Source organism: Aedes albopictus, chromosome 2 (assembly GCF_035046485.1).
Source record: "Aedes albopictus strain Foshan chromosome 2, AalbF5, whole genome shotgun sequence".
NCBI classification, from domain to species: Eukaryota; Metazoa; Arthropoda; class Insecta; order Diptera; family Culicidae; genus Aedes; species Aedes albopictus.
This window is the reverse complement of record NC_085137.1, coordinates 393,835,086-393,857,442: the sequence shown is the minus strand read 5'-3', so window position 1 is coordinate 393,857,442 and position 22,357 is coordinate 393,835,086. Positions and strand designations below refer to the sequence as shown.

General features: G+C 37.3%; 1 protein-coding gene across 1 annotated transcript in view; it reads left to right on the top strand.

The window, feature by feature from the left end:
• The first annotated feature begins 1,097 nt into the window (after nucleotides 1-1,097).
• The window catches only part of LOC109410769 (protein lin-28 homolog), a 36,671-nt gene continuing 15,411 nt past the window's right edge, over nucleotides 1,098-22,357 (top strand). Inside the window, exon 1 of the mRNA XM_019684294.3 lies at nucleotides 1,098-1,982. Coding sequence (XP_019539839.2) covers nucleotides 1,895-1,982 — 88 coding nt within the window. The 5' untranslated portion in view covers nucleotides 1,098-1,894. The remainder of the gene's footprint in view (nucleotides 1,983-22,357) is intronic.

Genomic DNA, 22,357 nt, shown 5'->3' with positions numbered 1-22,357 from the left:
GCAAAAGACTGCGCCAGTGCCTGCCATGTGAATGAGCGGGAATGAAATTTACCGACAAACAAAATGCACAATGCATGGTGGCAGCCAGGTGGAAGAAGCACTTCGAAGATTTAGTGAATGGTAGCAGTGAAGGAGTAGAATTAACATAATGTATGACGATCAAGCAGTGGAACCGCCAACACTGCTGTTGCTAGGTAGGACGAGACCCTGGTCGAACTTTTTAAGCACGCAAGCAAGCAGTTACATCAATTAATCCACCAGATCATTGTAAAGATTTGGCAGGATGAAGAATCGCCCACCAGTTGGCAAAAAAAGTCGGACTATGGTTTTCCGGCGAAATTGTCTAGTGACGGGCGCAACGCTGGGTGGTTCAAAATCAAGTATTTGGTATCTTCGAGTGAATTGAAGCAGGGTAATGCTCTTTCAAATTTACTGTTTAACATCGCATGCGAAGGTCAGGGTGTGAATGGCGCTATTATCACCCGGTCGTGAATGCTCATCGACTTTGCGGACGATATTGATCTCATCGCCACCTATCGTAGGGACAGTGCTGCTCTGAAGAGAGAGGCAGCGAGAATAGCCTTGAAGATTATCTCTTCCATGCCAAAGTACATGACAGCGGGTAGAGACAGAGGCAGGCGTAGTGTTTTTGGTGCTGAAGTAGACATTGATGGAAATGTGTTTAAAGTTGTTGAAGAATTTGTTTATCGTGTAATAAAAAGGCATATTGCAGCTGCGAATAGGGCCCTTTACGGATTGCGTAACTAGCTTAGGTCCCATAGCTTGCAAACGCGCTGGCTACACGCTGTTTAAGAACATCTTCGATTCGTACACGTTCCAGGAAACTGCAGGGACATTGCCCAAGACTGACGAAGATGATGCTCTACTATACGCTCGACGTTGCATCAATGTATCAACACTTACTTTGCTATTAGAAGGAATTATCAAAAATTATTGGAAATAAAGAAATAGAATTTATTAATCTTTCTAAGCATGATTTCAGCGTTCGTCGCAGAAAACTTGCTGTATAATTTCTCCAAGCATAACAACACATATTTCCCAACCACAACCATGGGAGAAAGGCATGCAGCAGGAAGGCCTGCCGTGTACCAAGTTCAAACAAACTAAATACGCACTAAAATTCCACCAAATTTGGCCGGGACCAGTGGTTGTCTCGCTCGCTCTCGAGGCGACCTTCTCGGTGTGTTGCGTTTCTGGTGCGTAGACGCACGTTGCCGAAAAACACAACCGTACAAAACACATCTATGAGCTCGTGCTGCCTCGTAGTGCTAGAGCAGAACAACCACCAACGTCCCGTCCCGCTCGCACCACCCTACACCCTGGGTTGATGTTGTTTTTCGGATAGTGGAGCATAAACATTAGAAACGGAACGCAGCATAGACCAGTCAGTCCTTCGGAAGTACGGAAAACGTGAAAACGCGGGGCAGCCAGTGCGTGAGCGCGTGCGTTCTTCGAAATACTCTAATCGAGTTCAACTCCACACTGACTGCGTTGGTTGGTCGGTTCACTGAACGGGCAGGCAGAAGACCCTCATTTGTATCGGTTCGGTAGTGCAATGCGAGAAATTTGACCGAGAGGGGATCGCTCCACAACCGAATATAATCAAAATTGGAAGCCCACTTTAAGATACACGGTTTTTGGGTGCATTCGTTTTGAGCGCGATGGATTTTCTATGGCTGCAGCACCCGTATTGCGTTGTTGTTGTTGCTGCTGTGACTTTTGGAAGTGATTCGTTTGGTGGAATTTGAAATTGTCGCGATGGATGTGAAACTTGGTTTTTGAAACGGTGAAATGCTGAAATAAGATACACACAATCAGTGCTTGACGTGACAAAGGTGAAGAAATCAACATTAGATAACAAGGCATAGCAGCAATGGCCAAGGATTCGACGTCGATCCCAAGTGAGGATTTCAACCCACCCATTCCGAGTGGTTCCAGTGGCGGTGCTTTTGAGACTGAAGGTACTTATGCAAGTCCTGTGCATCGCATTGTATCCTTATTTTGTTTCTTTTGGCTGAGGGCGGGGGTTAAGGAAGAGTGCGCGCTCTAAATCATCACATCTTAATCACGGGTCAACTTTCCGCTCGAGAGCAGGTACCAAAAAGGGAACCAGGTGTGCGTGTGTCTGCTGTGCGCAGTGTGTTAGGCAAGCATTCAACTTTCGCTACATATTTCTGTTGCCCCTTGTCATCTTTTGTCGAGGGCCAAAAAGGTAAGCCTGAGATAGAGAGAAGCCTGCTGACGAAGGGAAATGTCTTAGATGACTCGGATGTGTGGATGCTGCCGAATAAAGAGTACAAATGACAAATGTGGAAATGCCGAGGCAAAGTTGAGAGCATCAATAGGAAATGTGTTGTTTTGCTATGGGTGGTTTTATTGTTCGAGGAAAAAGAATGAGGGAACAGGTGCTGTGGCTTGTTCTGCTTAGAATCTCACAAGAATCCAATTGAAGATGCACAATATGTATTGCTGGTAAGGCAAAATATATCAATTCCGATATTTTTTTTATCTGTATCAACGAAATGTTCAACCCTAGGCTAGTTCGTCTCGAGACCCACGCTTTACTTCCCTTTCGAAGGAAGAACTCACATTTTCGTGAGTTTGTCGGGAGTGGGATTCGATCACAGGTCCTCAGCGTGATAGTCAAGTATTCTAACCATCACACCAGATCCACTCCACGAGTCCGATAAACTGTGCTGCAGTGTAGTGGTATGTTTCATGGTATCCGTTCAACTTAATGAAATTTTAAAGAACAAATAAATATTATATCATAAACCATTTGCATTTTAACCACCGAATGCATAGTTCACTCTTCGTTTTTTAGCTCATGAAAATCATGAAGTTGGAAGGATAAGTATCTACACCGTGTCCAATAAGTTCTCATACAAAATCAAATTGAATTAATTTCACATCTGTCATTAGGATTTTCAAAGTAAATTTATTTATTCAAAGGCCAACTAACACTGACCTAATACAGCATATGTTTTGGAATTAACTGTCCTTTATCTTTCTCTGCTGATCGCTTATGTGTCGTAAGTCCATTTCAGCTGCTTCGGACACGAATGCCACATAAGTGGTAAAGTGTCTTTAATAAATAATAATAATAATAATAATAATAATAATAATAATTTCAGCTGGCACACACGGCATGTCTTTGGTGTATCGCCACATTTTAATGAGTAATGGTTTTAAGTTGAAATAAATTAGGTTTCTGTCCTCACCATTGCTAGTAGCAACTATGACTAGATGAAAACATATATGAGATTCTGTATTAATGAAGCACGAAGCCGTTTTATGTTATACAAAATAAAACGTAAATTGAACAAAAATACAAATTGTTTTTCAATTTACCTGTTTTAATGAGATTGGTTGTGTTAAAGAAGCATGGCTGCATCTTATTTTTTATGATTCACACCATTCTTACTTCTAAAACATGGTTGTATCCCTGTTGTGATAAATTTTGTCCAAAATATACGCTTTTCTTTTTGTTTATTTTTAAAATAACGGTCGTTTTCAAGAAAATCAGCCCAAGTCGAGCTTACTTGTGAATTTCTTGCCATACCATCACTAAAATTGTATTGCTTTGGCGTTAGTATATCTCTTTGGTACAATACTTAGAATAAAAACTCAAAATATAACCTTATGGACCCTACTTTGCAAACGTAGAAAGAAAAAGTTGTCGAACATTTTTCTTGCTTGCCGGAGCACACGAATATCAGAAAACGGAAACGTACTGCAAGGCTTATAAAAACAAATAGAAAGTAACGTAATTCAAGCCTTACTTTACCAAACACCGTATCTAAGGGGAAGTTCGTTGTTCCCATAGCAACTCATACATAGAGGACTTTAGAAACGTGAAAAATCCGGATATTTTTACAAATCACCCCCAAAGGTGAGTGATACAAGTAGTCCTTAACGAAATTCAGCGCCTCATGTAAAAATCTCTTGTTTGTTTACATATGTTACATACGGTGTTTGGTAAAGTTGGGCTTGAATTCTAAACCGTATGCTTTATTTAATAAGTATTATGTAGCCCTCCAATACATGCATTCATTTTGAAAATATGAATCCCAGCTTTTAAATAAAATTATATTTTCTAAATTTGTATTTTGTATGAGAACTTATTTGACACGGTGTAAGCTCAATTCGCTGTGTGCCCAGAAAACTAACATTGTTTGACATCCCTGGGTATTTTAGGTATTAAATTAAACCCAGCGCTTCTATTGGTCGTAACCTGCCCATAATAGTAAATAAATAGGCCCTGAAAATCTGCCACCCTACACTGATCGATGCCGCTTGCTGAATCTTGATACTTTGGAAGACCGACGAAAACTTGCACAAGTAACTACCACTGCTTAAATCATAATGGTTCTACCCCGTTAGGCCGAAAGCCGTTAGGTCGAATGCCGTTAGGCTGAATGCCGTAAGGCCGAATGCCGTTAGGCCGAAAAGGTCGTTAGGCCGAATGGGTCATTAGGCCGAATGGGTCGTTAGGCCGAACAGGTCACTAGGACAAATGGGTTGTTAGGTTGACCGATTTGCTAGGGCAACTGGATGGTAAGAAACGGTTTAAAGTTTGAGGGAAATGGTCTTCGACTTTAAAATTTGGGTGACCACTGACCATTTAAGTTAATTGAATAACACAGTAATATTTTCTTCATGTTTCAAAGTCTCAATAGTGCTTATACCGAGCACAAGTTCAGAATTCCAGTACGCACATGATTTGCATGATTAAAATCAAATCAATCGAGTCCTCCAAAACGTAGAAAGAATAACCTATGTTTAAAAGAAGGAAAAAACTCCGATGAAAAAATTATTAGCTGTAATGCTTAAACTTGCTATAACATAACAGGTAAACTAGAAAAAAGGCTATGTTTAGAAGAAGGAAAAATCGCCGATGAAAGATTTGATGACTGTAATGAGAAAAAACAGTTAAATTAGTAAAAAAACAGTCTATGTTCAGAAGGAAAAACTCTTATGGAAAATTTTGTGGCTGTAATACTAGTCTGTACTACTTATGAATGAACTGCTAAACTAGAAAGAACAGCCAATGTTTAAAAGAAGGAAAAATCCCGAGTGAAAAAGGTAATAGCTATAATTATTTTAGTTAGTATAACAGTTTAACTTGAAAGAACAGCCTGTGTTTACAAGAAGGAAAAATCTCCAATGAAAAATTCAATTGCTGTAATGCTTATAAAGAGTATAACAGTGAATCAGAGGCGAATGAACCAGAAGGTTTAAAACCTCTATAATAAAAATAAACAAAAAATAACAGTTTAGCTAGAAAGAAGAACCTATGTTTTAAAGGAAGGAAAATATCCTATGTGAAACATAACAACTCTAATGCTTTTTTATTCTCAAAAACTGAAGCTTATTTAGAACCAAATACTAGAAAAAACAGCCAATGTTCAGAAGAAGGAAAAACCTCCGATAAAAAATGATAGTTGTAATGCTTATATGAGTAAAATAGAAAAAAAAGCCTATGTTCAGAAAATGTTCATGTTCATGTAAAATTTTGATGAAAAATTTAATGGTTGTAATACATAAACTAAGTAGATCAGTTAAACTAGAAAGAATAGCCTATGTTTTGAAGAAGGAAAAATTTCCGATGAAAAATTTAACAGCAGTTATGCTTGTTAATATTCTTAATCACTTAAACTAATTAAACACTCTTTTGTCCACTAGGACTCTACGTAAGCGATTCCAATTGACAGCTGTACTTTGTACAGCACTCAAATGTATTCTATTCTACTATATCGAACTAGTTGTGCCCTTGTGATGCTTTTACTTTTCTTTTACTTTTCTACCCTGCTTAGGTTAGGTAGAATAGGAATGTTTCTGAATGGAATATCTTTATACTGTAGTGAAGAAAGACGTGTAGTTGAAGATACCGAATCTTTCATTCTGTCATAACTTGCATGCTACATAAATCACAGCCTGCTATAGCCCGGCCATCTTGACGTAACACATCCTCCTCGATGTGATTCACCAGCTAATGTCAATTTCCATATTGCTTTTTCAAAAAATTCTAACTCCTCTCGTACACATTGAAGCTCGAGAGTAATGAGCGGTAATGATGGTATGACACATGATGGTAATGACACTAATAGAGCTCCTTTCCAAACATCAACTTTTGTCTTCGACAATCAGTTTAGGTTTTGTATATTTTGTTCCTTCATCAATCTTCTCTAAGTTGTAACTTCATTTTGCAATTATCTCCTCTCACGATTTCTTTAATTGACTCCATAGCTCCCCTTATATGATGATTAGTTTGAAAGTAATATGCTACCCCCACCTCGCTACCAGATATTCTTGTCGACTATTCGACCTAACGACCCTTTCGGCCTAACGACCCTTTCGGCCTAACGACCCTTTCGGCCTAACGACCCTTTCGGCCTAACGGCATTCGGCCTCATGGCATTCGGCCTAACGGCATTCGGCCTAACGGCCTGCTCCCGATGTCGCTTGCTGAATCTTGATACTTTGGAAGACCGACGAAAACTTGCACAAGTAACTACCACTGCTTAAATCATAATAATAGATTTTGACGAAATTCCGTGGAATTCCGCGGAATGTCTTATTTTCGAAAATAAGTTCATACTCTTAAAGTGCATATCATCTATCGGAGATCTTGCTAATCTCAAGTTACCGAGTTATCGAGAGACAAACCAGTCCTAGGTTGAAAGTCTCTGTTATTAAGGACTGTTCATTAAAGAAAGTGGACATCTGTTTTTCAATAGAAAATATGTATTTTCGAACAAATTCATATGTTTATTTTTTTATAAATGACAATCAACATACATGTGGCCGAATTCACGTGAGTTTGAACATTTACTTCGCATTTCTGAAGAACGCACGGACTTTCCTTTTGATACCTCCCATTAGATTCTGCACAACTTTCTCCGTAGCTTTTCTTTGTGCCGTTTGTGGAACACCTATATGGCCATAACTCCGGAACGGCTGGACAGATCCTAACCAATTTCAATAGGAAATAATGGGACCAGATTCCACCTCGAATGAGCTGTCGATCGTTGAAATCGGTTGATATTTACTATCTAAAAGTGAGGTGACCTTTTTGTACACATACACACACACACACACATACATACACACACAGACACGCACATACACACATACAGACATCATCTCAACTCGTCCAGCTGAGTCGATTGGTAAACGAAACTAGCCCCTCCTGCTCTATCAAAATTTCGTTTTTGGAGTGAACATATAGCCTTTCGGTACACCTTGGTGTACGAGAAAGGCAAAAACAGGAAACCGTAAAATTGAGATCTGTTGCGGAATCTGATCAGAAATGTTGCAGATCTCAAGAAGCAAAATCTACAAACAGCCAATCAAACAGAAGATGATCAGAAAATGCACACAACCGTGAAGCAGTAACATTTTAAACGTCAACGAAGCAAGGATATTACACCAAAAAAGTTACGCAACTATGGTAGGAACTCTCCGCCCATTAAGAAACCGTCAGGTAAAAATCGGAACGCTCACTGACCAACCACATCAACCAAGCAACAATCTACGGATATACAACCTCGGAAGACAGCATACACAATGCATTATCGTTCTGCATCTCTTCGACTCACAATGGAAGGGAATCTGAGCAGAAGGAGCTTAATCGTTAACTTCGCTGGGTGAGTTTGCCTGATATAACTTGCTAGTAGAGTTCAATCAATCAATCAATTGCAATCTTAACAACGATTTAAGAATTCTTCAATATCTAACAACGCTTATAGTACTCACACAGGCTGGCCACATTCAACACCTAACTCATAACAATCGTCCAATACTTCAGTTCAAAGGAATTTATGTAGCTATCGTGCAAGACAGAATTTCAAATTTTTTTAAAATCTCACCAGCCCGAAATAGTTTGTCTCCAAGAAACACTTTGCCAGCCAAAGTGCCTATATTTTTTGACCGATTACACTTTCTACTGTTTATTTCCAACAGAAATTACCAGTTGGGGAGGAGTAGGACTTCCTAAATAGTTTTTTTTTCCGATTTTTCCAACCGATTTTTTACAACTGTGAAAAACTTTGTGGAAAACAATTTTCATACTATATATTTTTTTTTCAATTACTGAGAAGATTTGCTTATGATTTCACAAAAAAAAATGTGTCTACGATGCATCGTTCTTGAGATTGATTTTTCAAAGTGGGATTTCTTCTGGAGTTTTCCGGAAAATTAGGTGACCCTGATTTTTTTCAATTAAGTTTTTGTTCATATATATGTAGGGTTAACATGTGAAAAAATGTAATTAAATTCTGAGATCTTTCGTACCAATTTGTACGATAATGAAAAAATAATCCTTATTTAATGATTTTAGCATGAAAAGCGACACTGGTCAATATAGAAGCTGAGCGTCGGTTTTGGACATATTCTCAACTATAATTTCTATTTTGACCAATCTCGTGTAACTGCCGCAATTCTGCAAAGTGACGTAAGCGACATTGATAGTGTTCGCTCATTTTTTGGTTATAATGCATACAACTCTTGCTCATCCTTTAAGTTTATTTCCACAGATGATAGATTATGACTAGATCTTGCATTCTAATACAGCAGGAATACTACAGTGTTATTTTTACACCAGATATTATATATAATATACCAAAAAATATCGAAATTTTGAATGGCGCTTACGTCACTTTGCAGAATTGCGGCAGTGTATTTCTTATGGGAGTGGCCAAAATAGAAGCACCCTGGCCAAAATAAATATATGAGAGCTTATTTCTTGAGGAAAATTCTTTCTTTTTTTCTTCCATTTCGTAATCAAAATCTATGTGAAAATCAGCTGTAATTATCATATTGTATTGGGATCTACTCGTAAGAAAAAAACAAATATTCCGGATCACAGCAGTCTGAATAACGCACTATGGTCAAAACACCTGACTGGTCAAAACTAATGCTTCTGCTCTAAATTTAAAGATTCGCAAATGGAAAACATCGAAAAAAATTATCAATGAATACGAAACAACGAGTAATTGACTTGAATAAATTTCTAGCTAACGGAAACGGATGAGCCATGCGGTGAAGAGGATTGAAGAACAAAGGCGCAATTTTCGAATTATTCGTGCATTTTTTTAAATTTATTATGGGGTATTTAATGGACTGCCATTTCTAATTATGGGAACATGTTCGACACCGGGTCAAAATGAAACAATAACTTTATTCAAGCCTCAAAACTTAACGCACGCTATTTGATCATCCTCAGCGTGATTAAGTACAATCAGCAATTCGAGTATCCAAGGATCAACTTTTGTTGAAATTAGCAAAACAAAATGACCGGTATAGTACAGGGGATGGCCAAAATGTTTGGGATAGGCAACTTTTTTTTCTCTCACAAAAATGTTCAACATGCTGTAACTTTTCATAGAGTGCATCAAAAATTCTCAAATTTTGACTGTTTGTTCACCTATTATATGTGCATGATTGGTACAAATTTGAGCTCGATTGGTTAATCTTTCGCGAAGTTAGAACCGTTCTCGTAAAACACTATTGTTTAGATTACTTATTTTTGAACTGCCATATCTCGGAAACCAGTGAACCGAATTGAATGAACTTTTGAATGTTTATCAACAATACATTAATGCTTCTTAAGCCATTAAAACATAGGTACTTTTTGAACGTTGAAAAAAGTTATCATGGATTGAAAATTTTTGGATCGTTCTCGAAAAAAAAAAATATTTTTTTACATCAATGTAATTTTTAGTGATGATATCCAAAGATTTTCTGCTTCTGTTCTCAAGTATCTCTGATAAGATGTATTAGAGCCTGTTTGGATTGAAAGAACAACACATTTCGTAACTATTGTGTGATAGTGTAAATATGACTTATTTTCCTCTATGTGGGCCAGAATGTCAAACCGTTATAACTTTATTCATCGTGAGAAAATATTACATTTTATAGCGTCGTATATATCAATATATTGTTGATAAACGTATAAAATTTTATTCAATTCGGTTCACTGGTTTCCGAGATATGATAGTTCAAAAATTGGTTGTCTAAAAAATAGTGTTTTACCCGAACGGTTCTAACTTCGCGAAAGATTAACCAATCGAGCTCCAATTTGTACCAATCATGCACATATAATAGGTGAACAAATAGTCAAAATTTGAGAATTTTTGATGCACTCTATAAAAAGTTAAAGCAAGTTGAACATATTTGTGAGAGAAGAAATAGTTGCCTATCCCAAACATTTTTGCCATCCCCTGTATATCAGAATGAACCCAAAAAAATGGCTCCAAGCGGGAGAAATGAGAAGCTAAACTTTTGATTTTTTTTTTTGGCAATCTGAGGGATGTTATCATATGGTGATGGCCGGTCGAATTGAGAAACGGCTGGGTTTGCAAATTTTGCCTCGGAAAGTGCTTATAAATTGATCTCCGGATAATTCGCGATTGTTATGAGAGTTTCTCATATTCCCATCAGGGTGCCGGAATAGGTTTTCATTTTCGCGTGATTCGACTGTAGTTTTCGGTGATATTGCTGCTGGACAGTGCTGAAAATGTCATTTCGACATATGTTAGGAAGTCAGTCGCGCTCGGAACCAGAACACCATACCGACAGCAGCATTATTTCACGCAGCTTTAATACTGCAAATTTATGAGTTTTATTATATTATATTAAATAACATTTCATTCAAACTTACAATCTAGTATTCCTTCACGAGACAGATAGGCCACCTAACCACAGTGCAGTTCCTACCGGGCTCACTGATTGAACAACGCTGCCTAATCGATTGTTTCTAGGTTGCACCGGCGCTTGTAGTTCGCAACCTTGCTTCAGTGTTGCCGGTTTCACTGAGCACCAAACGTACCACTACCTGTCCGCAACAACATATCTAAATTCAACCACATCTAGCTCATATTAGAAGCTCAACCTGAGAATATGGTATATGAAAAACCTGTGCGGCTATACTACTTCTTCTTTTTCTTTACGACTCTACGTCCCCACTGGGACTTGGCCTGCCTCGCTTCAACTTAGTGTTCTTGGAGCACTTCCACAGTTATTAATTGAAGGGCTTTCTTTGCCTGCCATTGCATAAATTTGTATATTGTGAGGCAAGGAAAATGATAAACTATGCCCAGGGAGTCGAGAAAATTTTCCCGACCGGAGCGGGAATCGAGCCCGCCGTCTCCGGATTGGCGATCCATAGCCTTAACCACTAAGCTAACTGGAACCCCGTACGGATATACTAGTTCTACAAAATTGTCAATTGATATTCACCATGAAAGTCATTGACATTTTTTGAAGGTAGTCCGTGACATAAATATAGATCGGGTTTTCCGTGACTTTCTTGTGGAGCTGGTCTAGCCACACAAGTTTTTAATACACCATATTCTCAGGTTGAGCTTCTAAAATAAGTTGGATGTGGTTGAATTCAGATATGTCAAAATGACACTTTCAGCAGTGCTGCTATAGGGTGTCCCAGAAAGTATGGGCACAACTTTGCAGCTCTGCCATTTGGAAATGGATGCATAAACAAACTTTATTTTCACACATATCCTGCCTTAATATATTAACATCAAAAACCAATTATTAAAATTTGCATTTCACACTTCGTTTGAATGCGGTAGAACATTCTCTAGAAGACCTTTTAAAGCTTCTGCACAAATTGCTATATTTTTCAAAAACATCGCTTAACAAATTGTTTTCTACGCATGAAATTAAAATCGATAAAAATTTCAAAAAATATATACGTGTATTTCTACATGCGTATCTATTATACAACCCTTTGTTTGAATTGAAAACTTATACTTTTGGATCTGAAAAATGAATTTAAACACCAAAACCGATATTTTTGAAAACCCGTTTTTCTTATAGTTGAAAACAAGCTCCTGAATATATATAACATGCCGAAAATTACATTTTTATTTTACTATAAGTAAAATAAATGCTTCAGCTTTATAAAGTGTAGATTGAATTATTTTTATTCTCGTCAAAACATGTTTCAAAACTCGAACGTCTGTTGGCATGTTGTTGGGAAGGAGTATACGAATATCTTTTGAGCACGCTGTGTAGATCTCACAAACAATGGAACGCTAAAAGCTACACTCCCGTTCAAAAGTTTGGGGTCACCCCCTCAAAAATATGTCATTTTTTTAGGCCCATATCTCCGCCAATTTGCGTCCGATTTCAAAACCCTAGGTTTCATTCAAAAGATAATAAGTTAAAGAAACTTTGAACATGATTTAAAAGAATTTTTTTCAAAAAAATTTGTATGTAAACTTAGCCCAAAGTTGCCAAATTTTCTAAAAAATGAATATAAACTTACGGCAGTGTCGCTGGAAGTTGGGTCGACCAAATTTTAAGATGAGAGCGGTAATATGACCCATTTTCTATTAGCTTTCAACTGCTTTTTACAGAACTTAGCTAAAAAATCTAGAAAAAAAGTAATTAAGTAAATTAATCCTTGATGTCATCGCCCAAAAGTTTGGGGTCACCCCTCAATATGATGTATCGGCCAAAAGTTTGGGGTCACTATCGTAAAACATGGAAAAGTGATTTGTTGATATCTTTGTCATCTTTTATTCAATTTTAATTCTTCTTGGCTTGTTTGAAACAAAATGAATGATACTTACTGCATAGACATTGAACCACACATATTTGTTGAAATTTACATACTAAAACTTATTGTAAAGTTGCCTCATTTTTTGAAGCGTGGTAAAATGTGCTAACTTAACATAACATTTTTATATACAAAAATCGTTAAATACGTTAAGTTGAAGACATCAAACGTAAGTTTAGTTAATTATCTTTGAAATGAGAAAAAATAAATAAAATTGAATTATAGATGACGAAGATATCACCAAATCACTTTTCCATGTTTTACGAAAGTGACCCCAAACTTTTGGCCGATACATCATATTGAGGGGTGACCCCAAACTTTTGGGCGATGACATCAAGGATTAATTTACTTAATAATTTTTTTTCTAGATTTTTTAGCTAAGTTTTGTAAAAAGCAGTTGAAAGCTAATAGAAAATGGGTCATATTACTTCTCTCATCTTAAAATTTGGTCGACCCAACTTCCACAGACACTGCCGTAAATTTATATTCATTTTTTAGAAAATTTGGCAACTTTGGGTTAAGTTTACATACAAAATTGTTTGAAAAAGTTTTTTTTAAATCATGTTCAAAGTTTCTTTGACTTATTATCTTTTGAATGAAACCTAGGGTTTTGAAATCGGACGCAAATTGGCGGAGATATGGGCCTAAAAAAATGACATGTTTTTGAGGGGGTGACCCCAAACTTTTGAACGGGAGTGTATATTTATCATTTTAGTACAAGTCATTGGAACTTACATTGATTGCGCTTACATTGGTCTATCCTCACTCCAAATTAATTCCTTATTTCCCAACAATAACTCAACAATAGGCTCGATCTGACTGTAATAAACTATACATTAGTTCAAACAATTTCAAGGGTTTCTCATATTTACTTGTAGGTGTCAACTATCGATTCAAGTACCCTACGAATGTACGATTATCAGCGACCACCGCGAGCTGTAATTCAATATCGACAAAAATAAGTACAATTCCATTTTCTTATTTAGCTCTAGCGGTACTCACTCAGAATAATATTGTATAATGAAGAGAAATTATAACTTTAACGAACTGGTTTATAAACTTATCCTCGTGGAACCAATATGATATTCATCACATTCATCGAACAATAGTCCCTGATTCTCTTTCCTCTTTCATTCGGCTTATGTCAACGCAAATCATTTATTGATATCGCCGGGTTCGGCCGTTATGTCGACCAAACGGGGTTCAGTCGGTTACATCAACACATGTCTTATCCAGAAATAGAAAAGGCGAATTTTTCAGTTTTCTCAAAATTCTGAAATACCCGTACGCACAGGCAAAACATATTTTTATAAAAAAAATTTCAATCAACCATCTGAGGAAACATGTTTTCGAATGTATCATGTGAAAAAAAAATCAAAAAAAAAAATGTTTCGAATTTGGATATTTGGCAAAACCGTAAAAAAGTAGTTTGTGCAGAAGTTTTAAGAGATGTTTTTTCATTCTAAACATTCTGCATACAAAAACCCTTTTTAATGTATAAACTCTTTACAGAAATCAATTAAAACACTCTGAATAAAAATAAAAAAAATATAAAAATTGTTGTTTTATAAGAAAATTATTGTACTTTCGCTATACAAAGTTGTGTCCATACTTTCTGGGACACCCTATAGATGCCCGCTAAATGCTGCTAAATGTTGCTAAATTAAACTTAACAATTTCTTCTCAAGAGTACTGGAGTTCGTAGAATTTGGTGAGTCTGATCCTGTTCATCGTTGTGGTGCCTAAAGGATGACCAAACGTATCTTTTGGACTTAACTCTCCCACTAACAATAATCAAATTTTTGTGGCACCTAGGCTTGAGAGGACGTAGAGGTGTCTACATAAGGACTGTTCAATTTATAAAACGGACATCTTGCTTGTGCGATACCTTTTTTTATTTTTCAATAAAAAGATTATCAGTTTTTTGCATAACTTCCTATAGCTATTCTCAAGTGTAGGAAAAATATAACATTGAGCAAAATGTTGTTTATTGTGTAACTGAAGCGGTTTTCGTGAAACGTCAATAAAACCCCATTTCTCAAAATTCGACATAACTTTCCACATACTTAACATGCACATTTTTACGAAGTTTTTAATGTATTGGAATCTTATACTATTCTACTAAAGGTAAAGCTCAATAGTTGATCAGTAATAATGCACAAAGTAGCCTCCAGCTTGATATAGTGAGTTGCCTTGTTTCCATAGAAATTATTAAAAAATATTAATTTAAGTCCTGTGTTGCAATAGAGCAACGAATTCGACTGAAAATTTGTCCAGAGTAGTGGAATATTTCTTTTTGAATGATACAGAAGAAAAATTAACTTTCAATTGCATTCTTCATCAAAAATTTAATTCATGAAGATGGTCATAGTAAATATATGCATAGTTTTTGCTCCATTGATGCAGATTTTCGACTCTAGCGAATCTTGTTATTATTTATTTCCAACAAAGTTGGTCCTACGTCATTGTACACCTTATTTATTAAGGATAAGGATGTAAAGTTTTTATTTCCAACATCATTGTTATGCAAAGTTTGCATTAGGTAGCATTGTTATTTGGAAGAACCTTCAAAGAACGAAACTGTTTTGATTACTGTACCTGTGATGACGCACAGTAACCAAACCAGCAATGTTGTTAAAAAGCAGTTTTCTGCATTTCAAACCACATTATTCCTTCTTTCGAATGGACGCATAAAAATAATGTTTTGTCGATATTGTCATACCCTTTTCGCTTGACAATTGAATTTTATTCAAAAAATCGAATCTCATTTGAGACTTTAATATCTCGAAAACTAATTTTCTAATTGAGTTTAAATTCTGCCAGAATGTTTATTACTCATGCTGCTACAGCATGACACATACTTTTTTGATATTAAAAACGATATATCATATGTGAACAGTAATTTTGTATATACTTTCAATTTTCGGTAATCGAAAAATTCACCAGATTCAACACCTGGCCGATTTTCTAAAAAATAAAACTATTTTTATTCGATTCAAAAATGATTACTATAATGAAAAATGATGTACTGAACAACGAAGCAAGGGTGGTTAAAATTGAACTACGCATCTTCTTTTTATAGCCTTGTAAAGTTGTCCGTTTTATAAATTGAACAGTCCTTACCTTTCTTAGGTGTCCAACTAATCTTCCTTTCCCATCACTCAGCTGTCGTACAGCTCTCAGCCGTTGGAGGATTGTATCAAACTTGTCTTAGAGTCAGAGATTAGCCCCGAATATCTGTTCTTTGGTAACATACGGGAAGGAGGCAAATCTCTTAATAGCGATTTGGGACTGTATCACCTGCGAATTTGTGCGACATGTTTGATGCTAATGCTATTGACAATCTGAGGGTTGTTATCGTATGGTTGATTAAATGCATATGCCACAAAAACTCAGTTTAATGAACACCGTGACTTAATTTCCCTCAACAGAGGAAAGGAAAAAACAGATGTTGCGTTGCGTTGCGTTGCGTTGCGTGGTAACGGAGTAATTCGTAGATTGCATACTGAAAGTTGTCATGTTTAACTTTGATACTCCTATTCTAATTGCTTATGGAATGCTATTTGGGAAGGAACAGCTATCCAATTTCTCCGTTACGAGGAAAGGAAAGGATGTGATGATATGACACCTACTTTATGAAAGGCCAGCGACTCACCGGCGCCCCATAGGTGTCAAGGAGTTGGATATTTGGAATTGGTTGATTTGGGAATCACTATAAGCGAGTGATGCAACAAGATTCAGAGTGTGTAAGTGTAGATCATGTAAATGTGTTGATGTGAGTATAAGTGTTTAGTATACTTGAACACAAACGTTGAGAGTGACGTAGCTAAGAGATTTTGACACTCCATGCGCCTCGTTGCTTCAGGGATGGGACACAGGCATTTTCACTGTGTCCTGGCTATCAAGCCTAGGCTTAAGCGCCATTGGTCGCTCTCTGAAACGAAAAGAAACACGTTTTGTGGATGGGAAGGGATAGTAGGGTATGGATGATATCTATTTATCGAGGTGCCAGCGACTCACCGACGCCCTCGTAAATAGAAAGGAGTTGGGAGGTTGATACAGGAATGGTCTGGAATTAAGTATGAGTTATGCCACTGGATTATTATAAATTTATATATGTAGTTTGATATATTAAAAAAGTCTCTTTAAATGCTTGCATTTATGTATGGTAACAAAGCGCTTACTGAATGAAGCAGAACAATTCGCAATAGGCATGTTAGCGTCACATACAGACCGCGCCCTCCTAACCCAAGCAACACACATGTTATAATAGAGTTACCACAGCGCAAGTTTTGGTTGTATAGAAGTTTATTTTACGTAATTCTAACATTGTGTTGAAATAACGTTAAATAAACTTCTATACAACCAAAACCTGCGCTGTCGTAACTTTTATATAACATGTGTGTTACTTGGGAAGCCACTTCAACAACACATTTACACACACACACACACACACACACTGGCTACTTATCTGACTTCTGGCGCGGAATGAAGCTGCTCCAGGGGGAACAGGATGACGATAAAAAGCATCCATGGATCCAATGATAGGTAATCGTCCACCATGTGAACGTCGGTCGCAGCTGCTCGCAGGAGGATCGGGTCCTCACAGCTCCTAGACCTCATACAGATAATTCAGACGCCTATTTTTTGCTGCCACAAGTCGGAAACATCACTTTACACACGCGCGCGGATGAAAGCTACAATCAAAAGTTCATCGAGCACAGAATGCACCGAAGCCGAAAATATTACGGATACAACTTTTCTACTGGCCTGATGAAACACCCACGGTTTACTCGCGGAACACACACTGGCCATTTTCTATAACGCAAGCACACACAAAAACTTGATTCCGATTTTCCGAAATTTGAAAAAAAAAACAAAACCAGCACAAAAGAAACGTGACAGCGGCGAAAATTTGCGACCGCTTACAATCACAGATTACTGTGATCTTTAGAGGGAAGGAAAAAACAGATGTTAAGGGGCTGTCCATAAACCACGTGGACAAGAGGGGGGGGGGGGGGAGGGGGTTCGGCCAATGACCATTTTGTATGGACGAATAAAAAAATGTGTATGGACTAATGACCACGCGGGGGGGGGGAGGGGCCTGGGTTGAGAAGTCCCAAAAAAATGACCACGTGGTTTATGGACAGCCCCTAAGCCAAAATCTGCATTTAAGCAGCATTTAAGGCGCACATTGTGGTACATAATTGATCGGACAAACGTCGATTTTCATATAAAATGACCAACTTTGAGATGCTGTAATTGTGGTTTGCTGTGATGGATTGAGCTCAATTTTTTACACCAATATGCTGAATTCTGATTAACACGCGTTCTGATGTTTGGAAATGTTTTGTAGCTCATTCTGGTGGAATAGATAAATAATTTTTGCCAGATTTAGAAATTTAAGACAATACTTGAAAATCAAAAAAATCTTGAAAATGATCTCGATACAATTTTTCGAAGCCCTTCTTGATTGATCCAGGTGTTCTATAGGCTTCGTTTATTACTAAAATATGGCTGCATTTAATAACGAATTGTTGTAGCCTTTTCATTCAAACTTCCTGTTGAAGTTTTCAACGTGATATCTAGAGGAGCATTGTTGTAATTCTTGTAAAAACTCTTGTTATGACGAACATGCTAGAAATGTTTTGGAGGTATTTTTAAAGTAACTCGAATGAACTTCTGAATAATTCAGAATTTCAGAGTATTTGGATGTTATTCCTGAAGGATTTTCTGATGTAAATATCCAAAGGGATGCCAACTTCAGAAACAACGTGTAATAATTTGTATGAAAACTGTCGATTTTGCCAACATTAGAGCTCAACATAAAAAAAGACTTTTCCCAGCAAACGAGCAACATGAACGATGGAGCTACCACCCGTCAGGCTTGTTGTTGAACATGTAAAATTTAATCCGCTTGCGTTTCTTCCTGTATGCCTACATCGCGCGCGCAGGAGAGAGCTCATCAAAAGGAAGGCGCGAGGGAAACCAGTATCATCCTTTCCTAACCGTAGCTTATTAGTTTAATTTTTCCTTCCTATTGTTCGCGATTGAAATTTCTTCCTCGGTTTTCTTCTTTTCATTCTTTTCGGCAACCCTTTTTTCCCCGAAGTTCGGATTCACAGATCTTACAAGCATGTGAATAAATTATGATTAGAAATACATTAGAGACATTAGAACGTCTTTTATTCGTCTGCCAAGCGTCAAATTCCCGCTAAGGGTTGAAGGGAAACCGGGTCCCGCTCCCGGTGGTAGTGACGGAAGACGTATTCCATCAAAATGTAGCAAAATTTGATTGAAGCGGTTGTGTTCGGACCTCGTAGGGTCCGTGGTTCCGAGGCAGCGGAATAGGAAGCGCGAGGGCATCCTAGTTTGACCCCTGTGTTTGGCGTCCTTTTGGGTGTGTTCTGCTTTATTCTGATGAGAATACCGTCAAACAGGGTAGCATCGGTCATATTTTTTGTGATTTTATTGAAATTTTACCTATTGTGTATGATTAGTAGGGTGATCCACACTTATATGAAACACATAAAACTCGGAAAATACCAAGTCTTACCTCTTGAATCATTTGTTTTGGACTCCCAGAAGCTACGTTCAAAATTTAAGCAAAATCGATTAGATCTAAGAGGGCGCTCATCGAGCTTGAAGTATGTATTGGAAAACTTGATCAAAAGTATGCAGAAATCTTCAGTTTTCGATTTTTGGAGCTAGTAGATGCTGTAAGGGCTCAATAATTGCAATCTTTGGTATTCTTGTAGGTGGCATAAAGTCCAAACAATCTTGTTGAAGACCGCAAAGTTATCCGACGCATAATAAAACAGTAATACCCTAGGTAAAGTGCCATCTAGTGGTAAAAAACGAAAACTTAAGATTTCTGCATAGATACGTTTGGCCATTTTTTTCCATACAAACTTCAAGCTCGTTGAGTCCTCCCTTAGACTTAATTGATTTCACTCAAGTTTTGAACGTAGTTTCTGGGAGTCCAACACAACTGTTTCAGGATATTTTATGTTTTTCGAATAAGTGTGGGCCACCATAATGATGAGTTATTTATTTTTCTCTTGAAAGTGTTAGCTGACCAATGTTATGCTGTTGCACAGTATGAAGCCTGCAACAGCAAACTCACTTCAAGGGGTTAACGTTCCTCAACTTATGAAACTTATATAATTATACGTTCGTTTTCCTTGATGATGAACAAGCTGCGTACGGATCGGAGGAAACAACAGTCTTCCTTAAAAAAGGAAGAAAAAAAATCAAACTGCGTAAGGTGAAAGCATGACAAGAGTTCTTCTTCCTGGATTTGACGAAGGCTTAAGGCCTTGAAGCGCAGTGCATAACGCACATTGTTTGTGGAATTGAAATTAGGACAAGCTCGATGTGTATGAATGATGTGCGGCAAATGAAGGCAACCAAAGAAAAAAAATGTTGCTTAGAAGAAATTGTACCACCGAGGGGAATTTCGAGAACCGCGGCGGCGCAGCAATTCCGGAGCATCGTGGAGGAGCAAGGCAGCCAGCCGGCATCACGGGCTTCACGGGTCTAATTTTGTTAATAAAGGATTATTCAAATTACGGCGGCAACAACAACGACGATGAGGAAGGACCTGCCAGGCGCTGACCGCTCTCCGAATGCGCGCCGCGCGGAGAATGTGCGTGACCGACCGACCGGGACTGACGTATTGTAACATTTCAAAGCCATATCGAGTGATGGGATTTTGCGCATAAACTGGAAGGGGGACAGCAGTTGACCGATGGTCAGTTGTGACGTGGAAGTGATTTATGTAATTGCGAATTCAGTCGAACGGTGTCTGAATGATTTGCGAGGTAGGGAATTATTTAGAACGGGCAGAGTATTATATTAGCTGTCGGAAACAACATGAATCCATCGAAAAACAAAATTTAGAATACTAGAATACATATAATGTGAAATAAAAAAAAAAAACAAATGTTCGTTTTCACGCGGGATGCTCTTGATCAAGCTGATGATACTCCGAAATTTCACAGATACAAGTCAACAAATATCTTCATTAATTCTTTGTAGAATTTTCATACGTTAAAAGATGTGTAGTGATAGGCAGTTGAAAAAGACATGTCGATACACTGTCGTGACTATCACGCCGAGGACCTGGGATCGAATCCCACTCCCGACGAACTCACAAAATGTGAGTTCTTCTTTCGGAAGGGAAGTAAAGCGTGGGGCCCGAGATGAACTAGCCCAGGGCTTAAAATCTCGTTAAAACAGATAAAAAAATAAAAATAAAAAAAATAAAATAAAAAAATAAAAAACTTTGTCGGCAATTCTTTCGGAATTTCTTAGTCATTTTTTATTTTTTTTTGGATTTCTTCGGATATTTCTTACACGATTTCTTTGAAAATTTCTTAGACAATAAAATGGGAATTTCTTGGCTATTTAATTGGAATTTGTTCAGCAGTTTCTTTGGGAATTTCTGTCTTTAGAAATGTTATATGTAAGAAACTAGCAAGTAAGGCGAAACTGGAAGCACTTCCTCAGTTTTTAGTTTTTGATTATTTTTTATTAAAAAACGTAGCAATATTTCCAAAATCGGTTTTCGTATACATGTAGAGGTATTGATCAAGGTATCTCCTGATTTTTTCTGTATGGAAAATGTTTTTCATTTTTGCAGAAGATACTTTATTCTATACATGTCTTCCGATTATGAAAATGTTGCTACGTTATTTAATGAAAAAAAAAATCAAAAACTATGAAGTAAGGGAATGCTCCCAGTTTCGCCGTAAGTCAAGATTCACAAATTATAAAAATTGGTAATTTTATTGGAAATTTCTTCGATATTTTTCTCAGTAATTTCACTGTTTCATTCGGAAATTGTTTTTGCAACGCCTTTCAAAACATTTGTGGCAATTTTATTGAAATTCCTTCTGTAATTCCTTTGTATTTTATTGTATTAATATCCCCAAGTAACAAAACTAGTTGAACAACAGTTTCTTAAGCTAAAGTTTGTTTAAGAGTCGTTTATTCCACTCTTGTACAGCAAAAATGTTTGTTGGGTCTATCATTCAGAAAACTGCTTCAGATAAGCAGGAACTCTTTTGGAATTTCTTTGAAAATTTGGTTCAAAAATTGGTTTGTGCATTGATTTTTATAATTCTAACAAAAATGTAGGAAGCTAGTCTTTCGGGAATCCCATCAGCAATTTCTTTATTTATTCCTACGGCATTTTTTTAATTTTTTGATTCAATAGCCTTCGATAATTACTTCCAAATTTATTTCAAAAATTTCATAGGCAGCATATTCGGCAATTTAACTGGAAATTCTGTTCGCCATCAAGTTGAAAATTTCACAGGCAATTATGATGAGAACACACACAATACGCGACGCGACACAAGACAACACTTATCGTTCTTACAATCGTCAAGAAAAGACTTAAAAAATTACCTTTTGTCGACCGGTTTCGGGCGAAATCTAGCCCATCTTCAGGACAATGTCCGACTGACTGCGTTGTGTTCGTACGTTGTTCGTATACGTCCAAAAGAAGAGAAATTTACTCTATCGTCAAGTCTTCTAGGTCGAAGAGACACGATGTGGACTATGGCTCACCGGCTTTACAATGTACCATTGGATAGCGTAGAATTCAAGGGAGAACAAAATCGAATTTACGCTGCAGCCGAGGTTAATGGATACAACAGAACTTTCGTTGACAAAATTTTACAAAAACACAAACGCGAAACACACCGTCAGAACATAACAACACAGGAGCCAATAGCAGGACAAAAA